This window comes from Genypterus blacodes, unplaced genomic scaffold (assembly GCF_046128005.1).
Source record: "Genypterus blacodes isolate CSIRO-AG114 ecotype Tasmania unplaced genomic scaffold, CSIRO-AGI_Gbla_v1 ptg000043l_1, whole genome shotgun sequence".
Taxonomy (NCBI): domain Eukaryota; kingdom Metazoa; phylum Chordata; class Actinopteri; order Ophidiiformes; family Ophidiidae; genus Genypterus; species Genypterus blacodes.
Window position 1 is genome coordinate 1,013,393 of NW_027466856.1, and position 17,748 is coordinate 1,031,140.

At 46.4% G+C, this 17,748-nt stretch overlaps 3 protein-coding genes and 2 non-coding genes across 6 annotated transcripts in view; 2 read left to right on the forward strand and 3 right to left on the reverse strand.

Moving 5' to 3' along the window:
* Positions 1-2,185: 2,185 nt before the first annotated feature.
* On the reverse strand, positions 2,186-6,259 carry nop58 (NOP58 ribonucleoprotein homolog (yeast)). Of its 2 annotated transcripts, none has more exons than XM_076148790.1 (15): positions 6,093-6,259; positions 5,558-5,634; positions 5,416-5,468; positions 5,107-5,231; positions 4,887-5,023; positions 4,641-4,705; positions 4,418-4,552; positions 4,183-4,328; positions 3,834-3,960; positions 3,406-3,569; positions 3,181-3,315; positions 3,025-3,086; positions 2,781-2,929; positions 2,574-2,692; positions 2,186-2,484 (listed from the first exon to the last, which is right to left on the reverse strand). In XM_076148790.1, exons 1-15 carry the CDS (start codon positions 6,135-6,137, stop codon positions 2,425-2,427), a joined length of 1,599 nt encoding a protein of 532 aa, XP_076004905.1. In that variant the 5' UTR covers positions 6,138-6,259; the 3' UTR covers positions 2,186-2,424. The 2 variants fall into 2 exon arrangements, with proteins under 2 accessions (XP_076004905.1, XP_076004904.1); XM_076148789.1 differs by having other exon boundaries at positions 2,574-2,695.
* On the reverse strand, positions 3,721-3,800 carry LOC142999346 (small nucleolar RNA SNORD11B). Its single transcript, XR_012963306.1, has one exon. It is a non-coding gene; the product is annotated as a small nucleolar RNA SNORD11B (small nucleolar RNA).
* LOC142999345 (small nucleolar RNA SNORD11B) lies at positions 4,046-4,131 on the reverse strand. The gene has a single exon (XR_012963305.1). It is a non-coding gene; the product is annotated as a small nucleolar RNA SNORD11B (small nucleolar RNA).
* Positions 6,260-6,640: 381 nt separating the features above from the next.
* Positions 6,641-9,594, forward strand: nufip1 (nuclear FMR1 interacting protein 1). Its single transcript, XM_076148761.1, has 10 exons — positions 6,641-7,011; positions 7,227-7,300; positions 7,391-7,495; positions 7,588-7,650; positions 7,737-7,813; positions 7,904-7,996; positions 8,168-8,325; positions 8,471-8,605; positions 8,708-9,012; positions 9,106-9,594. The coding sequence occupies exons 1-10, from the start codon at positions 6,771-6,773 to the stop codon at positions 9,586-9,588; spliced, it is 1,734 nt and encodes a 577-aa protein (XP_076004876.1). The 5' UTR covers positions 6,641-6,770; the 3' UTR covers positions 9,589-9,594.
* A 1,006-nt stretch (positions 9,595-10,600) lies between these two features.
* LOC142999316 (cilia and flagella-associated protein 47-like) overlaps positions 10,601-17,748 on the forward strand; it is a 29,846-nt gene continuing 22,698 nt past the window's right edge. The window contains 21 exon segments of the mRNA XM_076148809.1: positions 10,601-10,744; positions 10,871-11,028; positions 11,109-11,224; positions 11,363-11,501; positions 11,588-11,672; positions 11,756-11,896; positions 12,014-12,183; positions 12,456-12,556; positions 12,787-13,016; positions 13,365-13,575; positions 13,702-13,930; positions 14,045-14,197; positions 14,315-14,492; positions 14,609-14,705; positions 14,860-15,076; positions 15,186-15,430; positions 15,793-15,923; positions 15,995-16,117; positions 16,509-16,640; positions 16,731-16,808; positions 17,559-17,706. Coding sequence (XP_076004924.1) covers positions 10,601-10,744; positions 10,871-11,028; positions 11,109-11,224; positions 11,363-11,501; positions 11,588-11,672; positions 11,756-11,896; positions 12,014-12,183; positions 12,456-12,556; positions 12,787-13,016; positions 13,365-13,575; positions 13,702-13,930; positions 14,045-14,197; positions 14,315-14,492; positions 14,609-14,705; positions 14,860-15,076; positions 15,186-15,430; positions 15,793-15,923; positions 15,995-16,117; positions 16,509-16,640; positions 16,731-16,808; positions 17,559-17,706 — 3,226 coding nt within the window.

The window sequence follows — 17,748 nt, forward strand, 5'->3', positions numbered from 1 at the left end:
ATTGCTGTTTGATGTAATTCGTGGCACGGTTGACTCACTCACTCAGAAATGGGGGCAAGTTATCTTTTGGTTGTGACTAATTCCCGACCTACCACGGGAATGCTGTGTTCCTGTATGTGCAGAGGGGAGAGGATTCCATTTCTGAGACTTGAGCAGTGAGGTGTGGAGCATCCTACCAGGTGATAAAGTGTGTTTAGTTTCTGTGTATTATTGGAATAGATATCACAATGTGTGTTCCAGTATAACTTGTAAGTAAATGGAAAACATTTCAGTTGTGTTTGTGCTGATTTAAATGTCATTCTTTAATGGTTGTGTACATGTCATGTAATCAGATTCTCTGAGTTTCATTTTCTATTGCATGTTGAGTTTTCCCTTTGTAGTTGAGACTGAAGACTCACCACAACCGTTGTCATTTTATACAGCAAAGTGAGGTAAGAAATTAAATTTGCTTTATTTTCACCTTCCTGCCAATCCCTTACATCCAACTCTATTAAGGCTGTTAAGTATTGTTTTAAACTGTCAGGAGATAAAAATCCCCCAACTGTACATTTCTGTCAAGTGTAATCAACTACCAGCTACATATGTAATGTATGTAATGTTTACTGTATGTATGTAGATGTGGACCCCTAGGAGGACGAGCTGAGCTTTTATGGCACAGCTCATGGGGATCCTACAAGTAAACAACCAATAAACAAATCTTACCTGCCAAAAATGATAAGAGCCATAACTGGAAGACAACGTCTGAGAATGAAAACATACCAACAATGTTTGAAAGATTAAGATTATTATTATAAGTAAGTTAAAATTATACAATACAATATTTAATTTGGTGAATCTTCATCCTAGTTGTTGCATTAATGGTTAAATGGGAGATTTTTATAGACTTCTCTCAACTCTGAACATGTGACAGTAGTACAACATGTTCTGATTAAATACTCCTTAAATTCATATTTAGCTTTCTCAAAATGAAAGGAATATCATACTCACAAAATGCGTCTCTGTAGGTCTTTGTCGGCTGCATGTTCTCACTGAACTCTCATGTCAGAGGCTCAGACGATCGACAGAAATTGTTCTGTTTCTGTCACGATGCTACAAACCTTCGCAAAGGATGTAAATATTTTTTGCATTTGCCTCATTATAATGAGGGTGTAGCTCATTTACCAAGCAAAGGTATTTAAACTTGATCTATGTCACTCCTGGACACTAATGTCCTTATCACGCAACCTTGCTGCCGACAACTCGCCTGAAAGCAACATACCTGCGAAGCTTGAGACATTTTGGCCAATAAGCTCCTGATATCAATGTACATCCTTTTACAATAAGTTAATTACTGAGCCTGGTTTAGCCAATGATTCCAGTTTAGGTACACAGGAGAATCCAAACTTTAATGTGGCTTTATTTGCATGACATTTGCACTCGAGCAAGAAAGCTTCCACCAGCAGCCCAGTTTGTTTTCAATGTAGCATAGCAGCATGAACTGTACTTCATTTATATGCGCAACTACTTCAGTGCCTGTGTAAACTGGTAGGCTTCCTCTTCTGATAGTAATTAGTGAGTACTTATAGTACTGACATGGAATACAGGACAGAAGGCTTTAATGTTTTAAAAGAGAGCAGAGCGAGCCATGTCAGGAGTTACGTAAATGATCGGTCCACTTGTTATAGCTTTGACAGACAGACACACCAAAGGGCTTAGGTCATTGAGAGGCTTTATACACTGCCTGGCCCAAAAAAAAGTTGCCACCTGGATTTAACTAGGCCTAGGTCTACGTTCAGCAACATTATGTGCCCAAAGAATGAGGTCAGCTGACTACCTGAATATACTGAATGACAAGATTATTCCATCAGTGGATTTTTTCTTCCCTGATGGCACAGGCATATTCCAAGATGACAATGCCAGGATTCATCGGGCTCACATTGTGAAAGAGTGGTTCAGGGAGCGTGAGACATAATTTTCACACATGGATTGGCCACCACAGAGTCCAGACCTTAACCCCATTGAGAATCTTTGGGATGTGCTGGAGAAGGCTTTGCGCAGTGGTCCGACTCTCCCAGCATCAATCAATCAACGAAATATTAGTGTGTGACTTTTTTTTTTTAGGTGGCGGTGGGTTTTTTTGGCCAGGCAGTGTATTTACAACATTCATCCAAGGTTCTTTCAAGAACGAGGTGAAATATTTCATGACAAAGTCACCACTCCGTTTATTTTGATACAGGTCAGATGCAGAAGTGTTCAGAAATAAATTGGCAACATAAAAAAGGTCAAACCAGGCTGGATCACAAGCTAATTAAACAATTAAAAAACGATTTCTTGATCTCGGACATGCACTCTCCATGTCTAGAAGCTGGCACTCATGGCAGTCCTGCACCGATCTGATATTAATGTACAATGATATAAAAACTAAATATACAGAATCTCAACTCTTTAATCTTCCTCTTCTTCCTTCACCTTCTTTTTCTTCTTCTTCTTCTTTTTCTCCGTTGCCTGCAGAGAGAGCAAGAGAGAGGAGTGAGCATTTACCACATGACATATAACCTGAAACTGATACGAGAGTCATTTGGCCTTAATCTGACCTCTGTGACCTCTTCTTCCTGCTCTTCCTCCTTTGGCTCCTCGGCAACAGCCTCCTCTTTCTTTTCCTTCTTTTTCTTCTTCTTCTTGGGCGTCTCTTCCGTCTCCATCTGTGCTGCTTCTTCTATGTAAAAAGAGAGAACATGAGAGGACGCTAAGCCACACGAGGCAACCAACACACACAGGTGAGCTACAAGTGGACCACCCACCTTCTGCTACTGGTTCCTTCTTGGGCTTTTTGGTCTTTTGTGTCACTGGCGTTACAGGCTCTTCAGCCTCCTCTACCTCCTCAAACTTCCTCTTCTTTGAGGTGGAGGGGATTGTAGAATCCCCAGATGGATCGTACATTTTCACTTCACTGTAAAGGGCAAAAAAAAAAAAAAAACTTTCAAACACCGTCTGTATGAATTGCGCAATCCAACGAGGGATAAGGAGCATGTGGTGACCGTTTACCTCTTGTGCTGGTATTTGTCCGCCTTCGCCATCGCTTTGCCCGTTCCACTGATTCGCCTGATCTGCAAAGGAAGCACGGAGACGATACGATCAGACCACCAGCTAGTGCAAGCACATTCCGGTGACACTTCTCTATCTCCACAGGGTTGCACTTACTCCTTTCTCCTCCAGCTGGCGCAATCTGGCCTCCAGTTTGGCCCGGTTCTCCACTCCCATTTCGGCGTTTGTGTCCTCTCCCAGAGCGTCGTAGCGAATAGCCAAAGACGCTTTGGCAGCCAGCATCCTGGAGATCTGGGTGACAAAATAGAGCTGGTGTTATTTATGCACGTGATTTTGGCAACCTCCAACAGGGCGGTGTGTTGACCTTTCTTGTGACCTCACCTTGCCCTTATTCTTGGCAGTGGTCTGGCCCACTAAAGAGGCGTGGTAGATCAGGCCGTACTTGGGCGTGTCTTTGCGGGTCTTCAAGGCTCTAAAAAGAGCTTTTTCTGCTCCCAGAATCTGTACGGTGGAGGCCGGATGTTTGGCCAGATTGAGCAGGGAACCTTGGTCGGGAGGAGGGGAAGACAAATTAACACATGTGCTCAAAAATAACCCCAATGATACGTTTGTGTGTGCGTGTGACAATGTAATTGTTTGAATCGAGTTGGCGAGTCGGAGTTTTAAGTTGGACGCCGTGTCACTTAAACGGTTAACATCAAGCTCAGATGAGGTAGTGACTTAGAACCATCAGGTGTCAGGACAGTGACATTCTGTCTTCATCATCACCGCTTGACCGTTCTCCTCTACGCCCTCTCCCCGCCACTTACCGGCATGAGAGATGAGACGGGCGCCCACCAGCTCGCCCACCATCACCGTCAGGTTGGGAGCGATCGCCATCATGCGGTTCTTGAGGTAATCGTATAGCTGAGCACGGTACTCTGTGATCTCGATCACCTGGAGGGGAAACAATCACGCTTTTACATCACGACGACCAGCATAATGTTCATGGGCGCCGTCATCGTTAGAGCAGAGGTGGTGCTGACTGTTCAGATGAGGTAGTGACTGAGAAACCCACACGATTTTGTTTCAGGGTGAAGACAAACGTCGTCATCATCACTACAGTCAGTTTGAGCTCGGCACAGTTAGAGAAACGTGCCAGATAGGAAGCGGACATACCTGGTCACACAGGTGCTTAATGTTGTTTATGTCCTGCTCTGACACTTCTGTTCCCATGGAGATTTCAGCAGCGAGCTTGACCTCGCCCTCGATCTCCTCTGGGAGGAGGTCGGAGAGATCGCTGCCAGCGACGTTTGTGCGCTCACCTACAGGAGAGGGGGCGAGATCACGGTTTAGCGCTTCGCCATTAGGCACCTTTTAAACAATTACATGTTGCGTCTGCTCCTCTCATTACCAATTTTGAGCACGGTTTTGCAATAAGCCATGTTGTCCGTGACGACTTTTCCCAACTCGGGGAAGTGCCAGCCATACCACTCTCTGCAGCGCATGACGTAGTTGTTGAGCTCTTTGTCCAGATCGTCTAGAAGAGCTGAAAAGACAGAAAAGAAACACCGGAGTTCAGATTAAACCTTACAAAACACAGCGGAGGATAATATCGTATAAACAACAAAACTTACAGATGGCCTGGACGATCATGGTGTCCACTTTGTCTGGGCTGAACTTCAGCTTGTAGCGGGACAAACTGGAAAACAGTAGAAAGTGTATGACTGCACTATTAAGTCCATGTGAGAGACGGTTGTGCGTCACTCGTTGCCTCAGCGGTAGTGACGAATGCTGAGGGAAATCCACAGGGCGTTTCAGACAGCAGGGTGTAATCACAGGCAGCGGACACTTGATGTGGACCGCGTCCGAGTGTGGCCTACCTGTGAGCCAAACCCAGGGACATGGCGCTGATCTCTCTAGGGGGCAGTCCAGTGATGAGCCCCTCCATCTGGTTCCTGATGCCCCTCATGAGTTCAGCCACAGCAGGACTGTGAATGCAGCTCAGGTTGAGTTTTTCCTGGAAACCAAGGTCAGGCGTTCAAGTCAAGACATCTGACATCTTCATCTCCGTTAAATTATTCATGCGTCAAGACTATTTACCTTGATAACCCCGCCCAGTTTGGCGTCGCTGATAGCCAGCTGCTCGTGAGCTTCCGTGGCGGCGACCTTCTTCAGGATTTTCTTCAAACTCTTGCCGATTTTCCCCTCAACTAGGGCGGTGGCGGCTGTGTGGCAGAGGTCGTACGCGTTAACACACTAAACATCCAAGGAGTAAACCACACAAAGCAGCATGCTGTGGTCTCAGCGGTAGTGACCAATACTGCAGAGCCTCATGTTTGATCAGAAGCAGAAATGCATCACAGACCACACAGATCTTTGTTACATGTGCTGATATGTTCAATGTCTTACCTGCAAGAGCCTCTGTTGTGTCCTGAAACTTCTCAAAGTGCTTCAATTTCACACTGGGGAGCAAAGGAATCGTTTTTAACATTTATTCCACATCTTACTCAACTTGTTGATAGTTTCACACAGCATCTGCCTGAGCACTTACACTTTATTTGCCTTCTCCGGAGTCTCAAACTCCTTCCACAGGCTGTCCACCTCCTGCAGTTTGGATTCATCGATCACCTGGAATTAGACACGAGTTTCCCTCTCATTAGAGAACAAACTAAGTCACGCTCGTTTCGGAACTAAATGGTTTTTAAAAGGGCTCTAGGTGCCGATCAGCATTTATCACAACAAAGAGTTATTTTACAAAGTAACCATCGACTGTGCACAAGAAAGTTCCGTTTACAGCCCGTTAACCTCGGCGCGCACACGTGGTTTCCGGGCCTTCAGAGCACTAACTCCATCCTGAAGCTAAATACAGGACCGACACGCGTGGACACACAGTAAACCGACATAACATCGGAATAGATCGTTACTGAACAGCTGTGCGAGTTATTTTCAATGCACATCAGTAACATTCACACAACTCCAACCTGGGAAGCGTTTACTAGCAATGTGGCTAACCGGGCTAGCACCGGTAATGTTTTAAAATATCCATACATTCCTTCATTGTCACGGAACCGGAACCTGATACGTACTTTAAAGATCGCGTATCCCGCGGCGGTCTCGAACAACACAAGCATTCTGCCGGCGGTTGGAGTCTTGTATGGGGTTGGTTCGCTCTCTGCGTGGAGAGTCTGCGGGTCACCACGTTGCTGCTTCGTCTCCCTGTGAGACACACATGTGGCTAGAGAGGGAGAGCGCCCGGAAGCGGAAGTAGTCTGGTTGCCAGATCCGTTCTAAATAAATAATAAATACCAAACGCGGTTTTCACCAGTTTATCAGGAAAATTCGCGTTACACAAACAAAACGGTGTTGCTGTGGGACAAACTTCACATGCCGGCACTTTTACCAACATTTATGTGGAACAAAGTATTATCCTATGGCTCTGGCAACCAAGAAGACCGACGCCTTACATCTCGCGAGAAGACACATCAAGCGCCATATCTAAAAACGTTAAATAATTCCTTTTAGTCGAACCTGTCACTGGCAAGTTATATCACTTTAAAAAGCGGTCTGAATTACAACGAATTATTATTATCATGTAATTACTATAAAAAATGTATAAAGTTTGTGTCCTTCCTGATGTTGCGGAAATGACGTACGCGGATGTGTGTCGGAGAGCAAAACATGTGAGAGCAGCATGGCTACAAACCTAAACCTAACGCTGAGTTAACTTCGTTGACGACGTGAGGGAAGACTTCTGGACCGACACTATGGACGGAGCGGGACACTATCCTCCGCCGGACTTTGGCGGTCCACCTCCAAACTCTTCCAACATCTTCCAGACGCCACACCAGAACCACCAGCAGCATCGAACCAGCAGCTTCCAGCCCAGCATGTGGAGCTGGTGCGAGACGCCGGTGGAGCCGAGCTGGGAGCACGGCGGCCAGGCGGGCTGGGGTTACGGGTACGGGCCACCTGCAGGGCCTGGTGGGGCTCCAAGACGTCCTTACGGTGAGTAACATGCGGGTGTGTGTGTGAGAGATGACATGTCTTAATATTGTTTACTTTTCTCTAAATCGGTTAAAATGGCAACTTGTGATTTGATCCGTTAAAGAGCACACAGTGATGGAATCATGTGTGTGTCTGTGTCTGTGTCTGTGTCTGTGTGTGTGTGTGTGTGTGTGTGTGTGTGTTGTCATAGCTGTAACTGAAGTTTGTATCCTCAGGGCAGAACTTTGGTCGTGGAGGACATCAAGGTGGAAGACAGAATTACGGACCACCTACCAATCACGGGAAAAGGGTAACTTCCTTTATAAAACATCACATATGACATCATCATGTCCTGACAGGATTTGTGTTTACCAGAAGGCTCCGTGTTTCTAACCCACAGCAGAAAAACAAGAAGGAACCAGAGTATTCCCATTTTTGTGACACCTGTGACCGGGGATTCAAAAACCCGGAGAAGTATGACGAGCATGTTTCTCAACACGTCAAGGTAATTCATTACTTTTTTTTTGTACTTTGTGCGTTTGTGTTTATCTTGTGGTGTTTTTGATGATCCTCATCCCAAATCATCATCTCTCCTAGTGCTCTGTGTCCGACTGCAACTTCATGGCTCATGAGAAAATAGTCTGCTTCCACTGGAAAAATGTAAGCGATGCAGATACCATGGTGCAGATTAGAAGATTGTTCCAATTCCTCCACTAATATCTCTGTTTTCCTCTGCTCACTCTCAGACACACGCACCAGGAGCTAAAAGAATCAAGCTGGACACTCCGGATGATATCTCCAAATGGAGACAGGAGAGACGCAAGTTAGTCATCATGAACTGAGACAGTAAATCATGAAACTCTCTACTTGAATAATTGCTGTTGCTTAATAAAGTCTTGATTTGTCTTTCCAGGAACTATCCCACGCTTCAGAATATCCACAAGAAACAACAGCTTGAGGATGTCCGGGCAGAGGGGGGAGGCGTCTTAGAAACGGCTCAGTTTGGGTGTGTGTAACTTTTATCGACGTGCAAATTCAGTGTGAATCAATGTTTGGAATCGATGTCCAGTTTTTGTCACTTGCCTAGTTTTCTCTTTTGCCTTGTAAGCTAGTAAGTCAGAATGGATATCCAAACCTAACCTTATCCGAGTCTAACCACATTCATGTTATGGGGCAGACGGATGAGAGGCAGAGGCCGCGGACGACGAGGTCGGGGTCGTGGATGGGGCGACAGAGGATTTCGAGGGCACAAACCACAAGAACACAACCCTCCCGCCCTCACCCAGCCCCCCAGGGAGGCGGATCCACTGGGAGCACTTGTCAACAGTGACCCAGGTGATTGACTCATCTGACTTACGGTATCAAACAACAAAACATGTTTGATTTCAACATAAATCCAAGTTTGACCTCTTACATTTCATGCTCGTACAAACAGGACTGCAAACTGACTGCTTCAGTTCCGTGTCTTATGTCCTTCCAGATTCAGACAGGGAAGGCCGGGTCGTTGACCCCAGGGGCCTAGTTGTGGCCCCTAAACAGATGAGCTCTGGCCTGGGTTCCCTGATGGCCAACTACGGCTCCATGAGTGAAAGTGAAGACGACGAGGGACCAGAGTGTAAGTGAACTGCATTCCTCTCGTCAACATGGCACCACATGCATTTACTCGGCACCATTACTTTCAAGTGGTAGTGCATCATCCATCTTCTTTGCGTTGCAGCCACGCCCATCCAGAGAGTCAAAGAGCTGGTGCAAGAAAACCAGGCTCTCTTAAGCGCCGCACCAACAAAGGCCCAGGACAGCCGACCCTCCAGAGGCGCTGAGCCTCTCACATCACAGAACACGGAAACACCCCAGCTTTATCCGGCACCAGATGGAGCCTACGGCGGAAGAGGCCGAGGGGGAGGAAGAGGCCGAGGGGGAGGAAGAGGCAGGGGAGGACGTGGTGACAGGGGAGGACGTGGTGACAGAGGAAGGCGGCGAGAGGCGACACCTCAGGAACGACGTCCTACGCTACTTGAGATGGTGAGGAGTCAGTTGATATTCTGCAAAGATAATCCACTTTTCACTTTTCCCCCTTTCACTGTGTTTTTCCTCAATGATCCCAATTTTCTTCAGTTACTGGCTCCAGATGTCCGACACGAGAGGAACGTCCTCTTACAGTGCGTGCGCTATGTTGTCCGAAACAACTTTTTTGGCCTGGAAAACAAACCTGCGACCCAGGTGGAGATGGAGGCCGCGGCAGCTGTCAGGACTACGGAGCACGACTGCAGGCAGGCAGCGCCGTCACAGCCTGCCTGTGTGGTGAACGGAGGGAAGAGTTCAGCAGGCGGTGAGACAGGAACAGTTGACGAGTGCGGGGCACCAAACTGTAACGTGACTGAAATCTCTGTGGAAGAACTGTCACGGCAGCGACCAGTGGACTTGGCCCAAAGTGAAACGGCCTCATCTAAGCACGGTGCAGGAGATCACATGCATGCTGCTGAAGAGACGACGGCTGGAAAACGTCAGAGCCTCCATTTGTCACCCACAGATAAAACCACATCTACCTCCTGTGTTTATGATGATGACATATGGGAGAGCCCTGCTGCCGCTCTGTAAAACCCCTGTGTTTTTGTTTTCCTGAAATCTCTAACCAGGACAATCGCTCATTGTCTTGGTGTTATGTTTCTGTTGAGAGAAATGTTTGTTTATTTTGTAAGTAATTATGACTATTTCAATATTACTGACTTACTAACTGTATCCAGTTACATTTTGTATCATATTGAGGAAGAGCATCCCTTTATTAATTGAAATAAATCACATCTAGAATGTTCTGACAGAAAACTGAATTTCGTTATGATTTGAGGATTACAAGATTGTTAAGATGTTTATTTGTCTTCTAATATGATAGTCAATATATCTTTGACGTTGATTTAAAGTTAAGTTAATGCATTGAATTGCCTTTCGAAGAAGGACCCAGCTACATAGTTGTAAATGAACGTAATTCTGTAACAAAGAATAATTGCAATGTGAGAAATATGAGAAGTTACTCTTTGTCGGGGAATCGAACCCCGGTCTCCCGCGTGACAGGCGGGGCTTACTCACCACTGTACTGACGAGGAGCAAGACCCTAAGTCGTGAGTAATGCCAAATTAATGATATATTGGACACAAATCGGATGGGCGCTTCGTTACTGAAATGACAAATCGAGTACAAACAAACTCATTTGACAGCGTTTGTGTCCAGGATCAAAAGTTGCCCCGCCCGTCTGGTGTAACCCGGGCTATAAAAGGAACCCGATATATGCGTCGCGTCGCTTAGATACCGATCACCTATCATGACAACCTTATTGTTTTCGGACCGTGTTGTAGCTTTATTATAAGTAGCTATCTTATCTTGAAAATAGCTATCTGACGCCATTAAGTAGCGCTCTCACGCTAAAGATAGCTACCTGACGTCATTAGTAGCGCCCTCGTATTGAAAATAACTATTTGACGCCAAAGTTGTGTGTCGGTATGTAAACTTTTTAGAGGGTAAAACTGTTAAACTTAAAGTTCTGCGCATAAAACTACTTTGCGTGTGTCTCCGTATATATTTCGATACATTCGTGGCGTTTTGTCAAACTGTTTGAATGGCGCAGAGTTGCGTTCGAGTCGAGCCACCGTGTGTCCGCTTCAACGACGTGAGAGTCGGTAAGGTGTACAAGACGACGGTCACGGCGATTAACATGGGGAAAACTTTGAAGAAACTTATTTTTGAAAAACCAGAATCAAAGGTAAGTGTTTCATAACCCCGTTTATGTTGTAATAGTTTGTTGTTGTGGTTTGAGTTAATATGTAGGGATTTGTCTGTGTTTTCCAAGGTATTCTCAATGTCTCCTTTTCTTCAACCTCCTGTCTAGTTGTTCAAATTCACTGCACCCAGTCCCTCCGGCCCGGTGGCTCCTGGTCTGTCCGTCAGCTGCCTGCTGGAGTTCAGTCCCCTGAGCGAGGAGGAGCTCACAGGCCACCTGACGCTCAGTGTGGACGACCTGGAGACCATTGAGATCCCACTGCTGGTGTAGGCGCCTCATAATCATCCCTGTTGGTCACACACACACATCTGAGGTATTTATGCTCTCTCTGTCTCTTCCTCTCTAGGTTCCCATGGAGATGTTCACTCCAAATAGACCCTGAGCTTGACTTTGGCCGTGTTTTAGCCAGCAGCCAGGTGATCACCAAACATCACCCTTTGACCAATCGGGGAGCTGCACCAGGTTTGTCCAGCATCTTGTTCTTGGTTCAGATGATCTCTTAAGCGGGTCTCTTTAACGCGGGTGTAGTTTAATTTCACCATAAGCTGATCTCAACACTTACCCTCATCACCCAAGCTTGTTTCTCTGTGTGTGTTGAAGGAACGTTCCAGGTACAGTACAGTGGAAGCCCCTCAGTCACACTCACACCTTGTAGTGGTGTCATAGAAGGGGGCAACACTCAGTGGCTGAAAGTTGAACTTCGCACAGACAGACCGATTTGGATTGAGGAGACGGCACTGTAAGAGAACAAACAAGTTTATGAGAATGTATAACAAATTAGGTCTTGCACTTTCTGGACTCAACCACACCTGTCTTGTCTCTCAGGGTGAAGCTTCAAAATTGCTCTCCTGTAGTTCTAACCATCAAGGCTGAAGTTGTGGAGCAGCACCTGGAGCTCTTAGACACCCAGGTAATTCTACTTGTATGAAAGCAGGGACACTCCTCTCCTGCACGGACCCGTCACTTAAAACTCAACATTCTGCCATTTCACAGGGTGTTCCATTGTCCTGCCTCTGGTTTGGACCCGTCTACTTTGGGACGTCCCGTGTGGAGGATGTGGTTCTGAGAAACAACACACCTCAGGCGTGCAACTGGGTGTGTCTGATGCATGATACGGCTGTTGGGACTGAGACGGTGAGTCATTAATTACCTGAGGAATTGTGTTGTTGCCTATCTGAACAGTTGTAGTCCAGAATAAGAAGTAAAGTTGGTGTTTGTACTAAACAGAAGAGAATCCATGTCTCTGTGTAGGGAACAGATCTGCAGGAGAGCACCGATGCCGCCCTGCTGGACAGGCTGAGGAACTGCAGCCTAGACAACCAGGACCTCTCTCAGATCCTGGTGTGTCATCCCAACCAGGGTCGACTTAAACCATCTGAAGAAACCACCCTGAGAGTTTACTTCCGCCCCCTTTGCAAGAGGTAGCATGTCTGTGATGCTATACAAATGTCCTTTCAGGCATTTATTTCTGTTCTTTTTCTCTCTGATAGTATAATGGTAATAATGTTTTGCGTAGAGTTTTTATTTTATTGCCTCATTTGTTTGTCTGTAAATTCATCTGATCTTCCCAGCTTTTGTCTGAAACAAATCTACATAACGACACATGTTAACCCAGCCTAATGAGAGCTGATGGTCTTGATCAGCCTGTCCTTTGAGATGTACCTACACTGACATCAAGTCCTGCTTCTTTCAGCAAAGAGAAGCGTTGCGCTGCCTCATCCAGCCGGCAGGACTACTCTCTGTTCCTGCTGTTTGACTCTGTGGGACGCAAACACGGCTTCACGCACAACAATGGTAATCACACACACACACACACACACACACACACACACACACACACACACACACACAAACACACTGAGACCAGTAGTTGTCTTCTTGAGGGCATTAGGGAAACAGCTCATAGTCACATTACAAATACTTTATATGCTTTTGGTTTATTGTCCTACATTCTCTTTGCATACATCTGAAGTTGAGGACCAATTCAAGCTAGCAGTTCATGGTCTCCTCTCTGGTCTCTGTAGGTAACACTGGTGCGGAGCTGGCTGTGACGGGCTCCGGTCTGCCTGTGTCTCTGGTGCCGAGTCCCTCTAAAAGTTTCAATTTCCTCAAATGTGTGACAGGACAGCGCGTGGATATGATTTGTGTCCTGCAAAACTTTTGCTCTCAGCTTCCCGTCAACTTTCGCTTCCGCAGGTTGGCACTTTTCAAAGCAGAGCCCTCCGCAGGCACCATCGGCCCGGGCCAATGCCAGGTAAGGATGTGAGGTGAGAGGTTCACTGACTGTATGCAGTTCAGTCGAATACTGTCTGCTATGAAAAGCTGGATTAACTGGACGACATCAGGTGATGCAAATATGTTACTGCACAGCTCTTGGTGTTAATCAATGTGCACAGTCAAATAGTGGCTCCCATCAGTGCAAGAAGGACAGTTCTCATTCATTCTAGTCTTTATTGTCTAGTTGCTACAGCTACGTCCTATCTGGCCTGAAATCACTGCACTACTCGAGCTACTGCAGTGATTGTAGTCTTTCTATGCTGCCCATGTATACTCTGCATTATGGACGTGTGTGTGTGTGTTGTGTTTTTTGTCTTTTTTCCAGGATGTGATTTTGTCCTTCAATGCTTGGCAGCACGGCAGTTTTAAAGTGCGTCAGAAGGTAGATGTCGTCGGTTTTGTTATTCGACAGAGTGGCGACAAAGCTGCTGCCGATATCACCGGACTTCAGTTTCGCAGCTTCCACACCATCACTCTACTGCTGTCAGCTGTCTGCTGCAGTGAGACCACACACCCTGAACCCAAACTAAATCCTGGTAAACTTGAAGAAGCACTGCATTTTCCTGATAAGCACACGTCAAATATCATAATTCGTGTGCCTGTTTACCCGTTCGATTGTCATGAATGACTTTGATTGTTAACATACTGGCTCTCACATGCAGGCATCACTCCAGCACTGACCAATCCCACTGGGTCATGGCCTTACGTTCGGTCCAGTGACCTGGCCCGTTGCGGTCGTATGGTGTACGCCGCTGTTCTCGGTGCGGCCAAAACCCGACTCCACACGCACCGCAGGGCAAGAAGCCAAAGCTCAGAGAGGGAGGAGTTTGTGGCCTTCCCGAATGACCGAGGCGGCAGCATCAGGCACTCTTCTCAACACACACAGTACAGGTAGAAACAATGCCGCTGATTAGCCACAATTAAGTGAGTGGAATGAATTTGATTGCGTCCCCTTACACGGACCACTGCTAGACTTTGTGCTTTTTCCATCTTTATCTGGTTCAGGACCATTTTCACTGGTGTGCGTCGCTATCACTATGTGGACACCGACTATACCTTTAGTCACGAGGAGGATCAGCGGAGACGGCGACACCGGCAGATCTACACAGACTTCATGAAAGTGCAGCGACAAACACGCCTGAAGAAGATCAATAATAGGTAGAGTTTAATGTCTGTGTTCTCGACTCAAACATTTGCTGAATTCTGACTTCTGCGGTCTTGTTCAGAGTAGGATACACACGTACGCAGGAAGTAAGGTCAGATATTCCGTTTCAGACAACAGGAAATAGTGGAGAATGATTTGGACATTGGGATCATTCCTGCTCACGGGCTTGTTCCTCCAAAGCTCCTCATACGTGACCTGGAGCCCATGAAGAGCGCAGAGGTCAAGCGGGGTCGCTGCATTAATGCTTCCTTAGCAATCAGGAGCAGCGTTACCCGAGATGTGACAAAGGTGCTTGTTATATATGAATTTATGAAATAATTGCATTTCAGTGGCAAATTATGAAGCACAAATACTGAATGACTTGTTCATCCATTTTTACTATCTTACTATATTTTCTATTCTAGTTGACGGAGATCATGAATGCTGTTCCCTCTACCAGCCAGGAGATGGCAGACTGCAGCAGGGCTCTGACACCTCAGGAGCTCTGTCAAGTTGTAATAAGTTAGTGTTTCATATAAAAAATAATCTTCTCAGATCATAATCATCCGATTTGTTAGAATATTTTAAGTAATATTTAGTTTTATCTTAGGAAGGGAAGGACATGATAGATTTTGCTCCTTTAAGCAATGTCAAAATCTCACTTCTCCCTCCACAGGCCCCTTGTCAGTGGACTTTGGTGAGGTGTGTGTAAATTCAGTGTCTGTGCACGACCTGGAGCTGACCAATCACCTGCCAGTGTGTGTCTGGGTGCAGCTGGCGGTGGACTGCCCTGAGCTGCGGGGTTCCTCACCCATCTCCCACGTCCTGCCACCCCAGTCCCACACCACCCTACCACTGATGTTTCAGAGCAACAAGCGGGGGGAATTCTATAGGTCAGTCGACGGATTAGCACCCATTCACGAATCAGTTACAAATGAAATGAAATTAAAGTGAAAAAAGTCAGGTTCTAGCCATGGTTGATCCGAGCTTTTTCTCCTCCAGACCTGTGTCCTACACGGTGAACCAGCAGTACCCTGGTCAGATACTGGTCCAAGCCCACATTGTTACCGTAGCTCTGGACATGTCAGTCAGCCAGCTGGTTCTCAGTCGTACTCCCACGCTGCTCGCCCAGTCTGGATACAGAGGCTCCATCACCCTGAGAAACAAGCTTAACCACGCGGCTGAATTCACGTGGAAGCCAGTGGTCACGGAGAGAGGCATCCTGTTCTCCATTCGACCAGCTACAGGTGCTACAACCAACAACTGCCCGTTTCCTTTTAAGCTGGCACACAGAGATAATGTGTGGATTTTCTTTGGTAAACCCAGGCGTGTGATTGTCCCTCTCCCCATGGGCCCAGGGTTAATATTGTGTGTAAATATCAGTGTTGGCATTTTCCTATCTGCTGTCAAGAGATCATTCATCATGTGCCCCATTCTCTCTCTCTCTCTTTCTCTCTTTCTCTCTTTCTCTCTTTCTCTCTCTCTTTCTCTCTCTTCTCTTGTTTCTCTGCAAGGACCATAATTGTGATTGTGATTGCTCCTGGTCTGGAGTCCTTTACCTGATTGATGAATTGAGGTTAATACAACAACTCTGCTCCCTCCACAACAGGTACAGTGGAGCCATTCAAAGAACTGGACTGCGAGGTGGTGTGGGATCCCTCCTTCTCCTCCCCTGCAGAAGGAGACTTTGACCTTTGTGTCCACGAGGGCAGCACACAACGCCTACACTGTACCGCCAAGGTACCTATCAAGGATAGAGAAGATCTTACATACAGTACATGTCAGTGTAAGTTTCTCTCTGTCTTATTCAGGTTGGAGCCACCAGTGTCCAGCTGGCAGAGGATCGCCTGACATTTGGATCAGTGCCTGTTAATATACCCTCTGTCAGAACTGCAATCTTATACAACACTGGAAGGAACCACGCCTACTACCAGGTACACACACACAGACATACAGTAGTCCCCTCTTGAACCCAGATACTTGCGCACAACAAAACAAATAAAGGTGTGTGTGTGTGTGTGTGTGTGTGTGTGTGTGTGTGTGTGTGTGTGTGTGTGTGTGTGTGTGTGTGTGTGTGTGTGTGTGTGTGTGTGTGTGTGTGTGTGTGTGTGTGTGTGTGTGTGTGTGTGTGTGTGTGAGAGACACTCACACACTCTCTCGCTCACTCTCTCATTCTCACTCTCTCGCTCACACTCTCTCACTCTCACACTCACTCTCTCGCTCACACTCTCTCACACTCACACTCACACTCCCTCTCACTCTCACTCTCACACACTCACACACTCACTCTCACACTCACACACTCACTCTCACACTCTCTCACAGGTCCTGGATGTGTACCCTCTGCCTGGCATGGTGGTGAGTCCATCTGAAGGTATGGTGCCAAGTGGGGGGCAGGCTTTGCTTATGGTCCACTTCAACCCCAATTCCACCATCAGGTTTGACACCAGAGTTGAGGTGAGAAGCGAAGCAAGGCTCCTAATTGGTGTAATTGTAATTTAATTCACACACACGACTCCCTCTGTACATTCTGTTTCTCTGCTGCAGATAGCGCTGAGGAACATGAAGCCCATAGAGCTCAGAGTGGGTGGATCAGTGGAGCCTCCGAATATAGACATCAGTGTTGTGAGTTTTTGCATACCGTATTTGCCTACACTGTTTCTTTGTTTAATGATAGTTGTCCTTGATATAGACAACGTTGAATGTCAACAGTAGTCGACATTCAAATGATTAATACTGTTTTGAAACAGTCGTGGGGCCCTGTATCATTACACACACACACACACACACACACACACACACACACACACACACACACACACACACACACACACACACACCTGGATCACCACCTGAGCTCGGCAGCGGTCGAAAAGAAGAAATGGGGCAAAGAAGATGGGGATGGTGGAGTGAGGAAGGACGAGATAGTACATGTGGGAGTGTGTGTGTGTGTGTGTGAATACATGCGTGTCTGTTAAAGCAATCAGGGTTGCAGTCATGAAAGAGAATAAGTCAAGGATACTCTGCTTTAATACCTTTGCAGAAGCTGAAAGCAGCAAATTATTATTTCTCTTTCATTCTCCTTCTTCCTGCTCCACTTACTTCTGAGCAGGATGTAAATTCTTAAATTTTGTCAATGATGTATATTTAGATAAGTCGTTTTCTTGCTGATTGTAGATTAAGGCTGATGTATGTGCCACAAATGTAATGGGGCAACTAAATGCACTTGGCCAGCGGGCATACACACCAATAAAAAACACCCATAACATACTGTACATCATTCCGAAAGATTTTATGTATGCATTTCATTTTCCAAATTCCTTCCTCCCTCTCTAATCTCTCTCTCTCTCTCTCTCTCTTCTTTCCTCTTTTCAGTCCCATTTCCAGTTTCTCGGGGTGTACACAGGCTCACGCCGAGTAATTCCATTCTCTCTGACAAACCATTCATCAGCTGCAGCCCAAGTCACCTTTGACCTGTCAGACCGTACTGACTTCACCCTCCAACTCACACAAACCTCAACAGGTACAGCGCTCACCATTTTTCCACAACTTTTTACACTTGTGT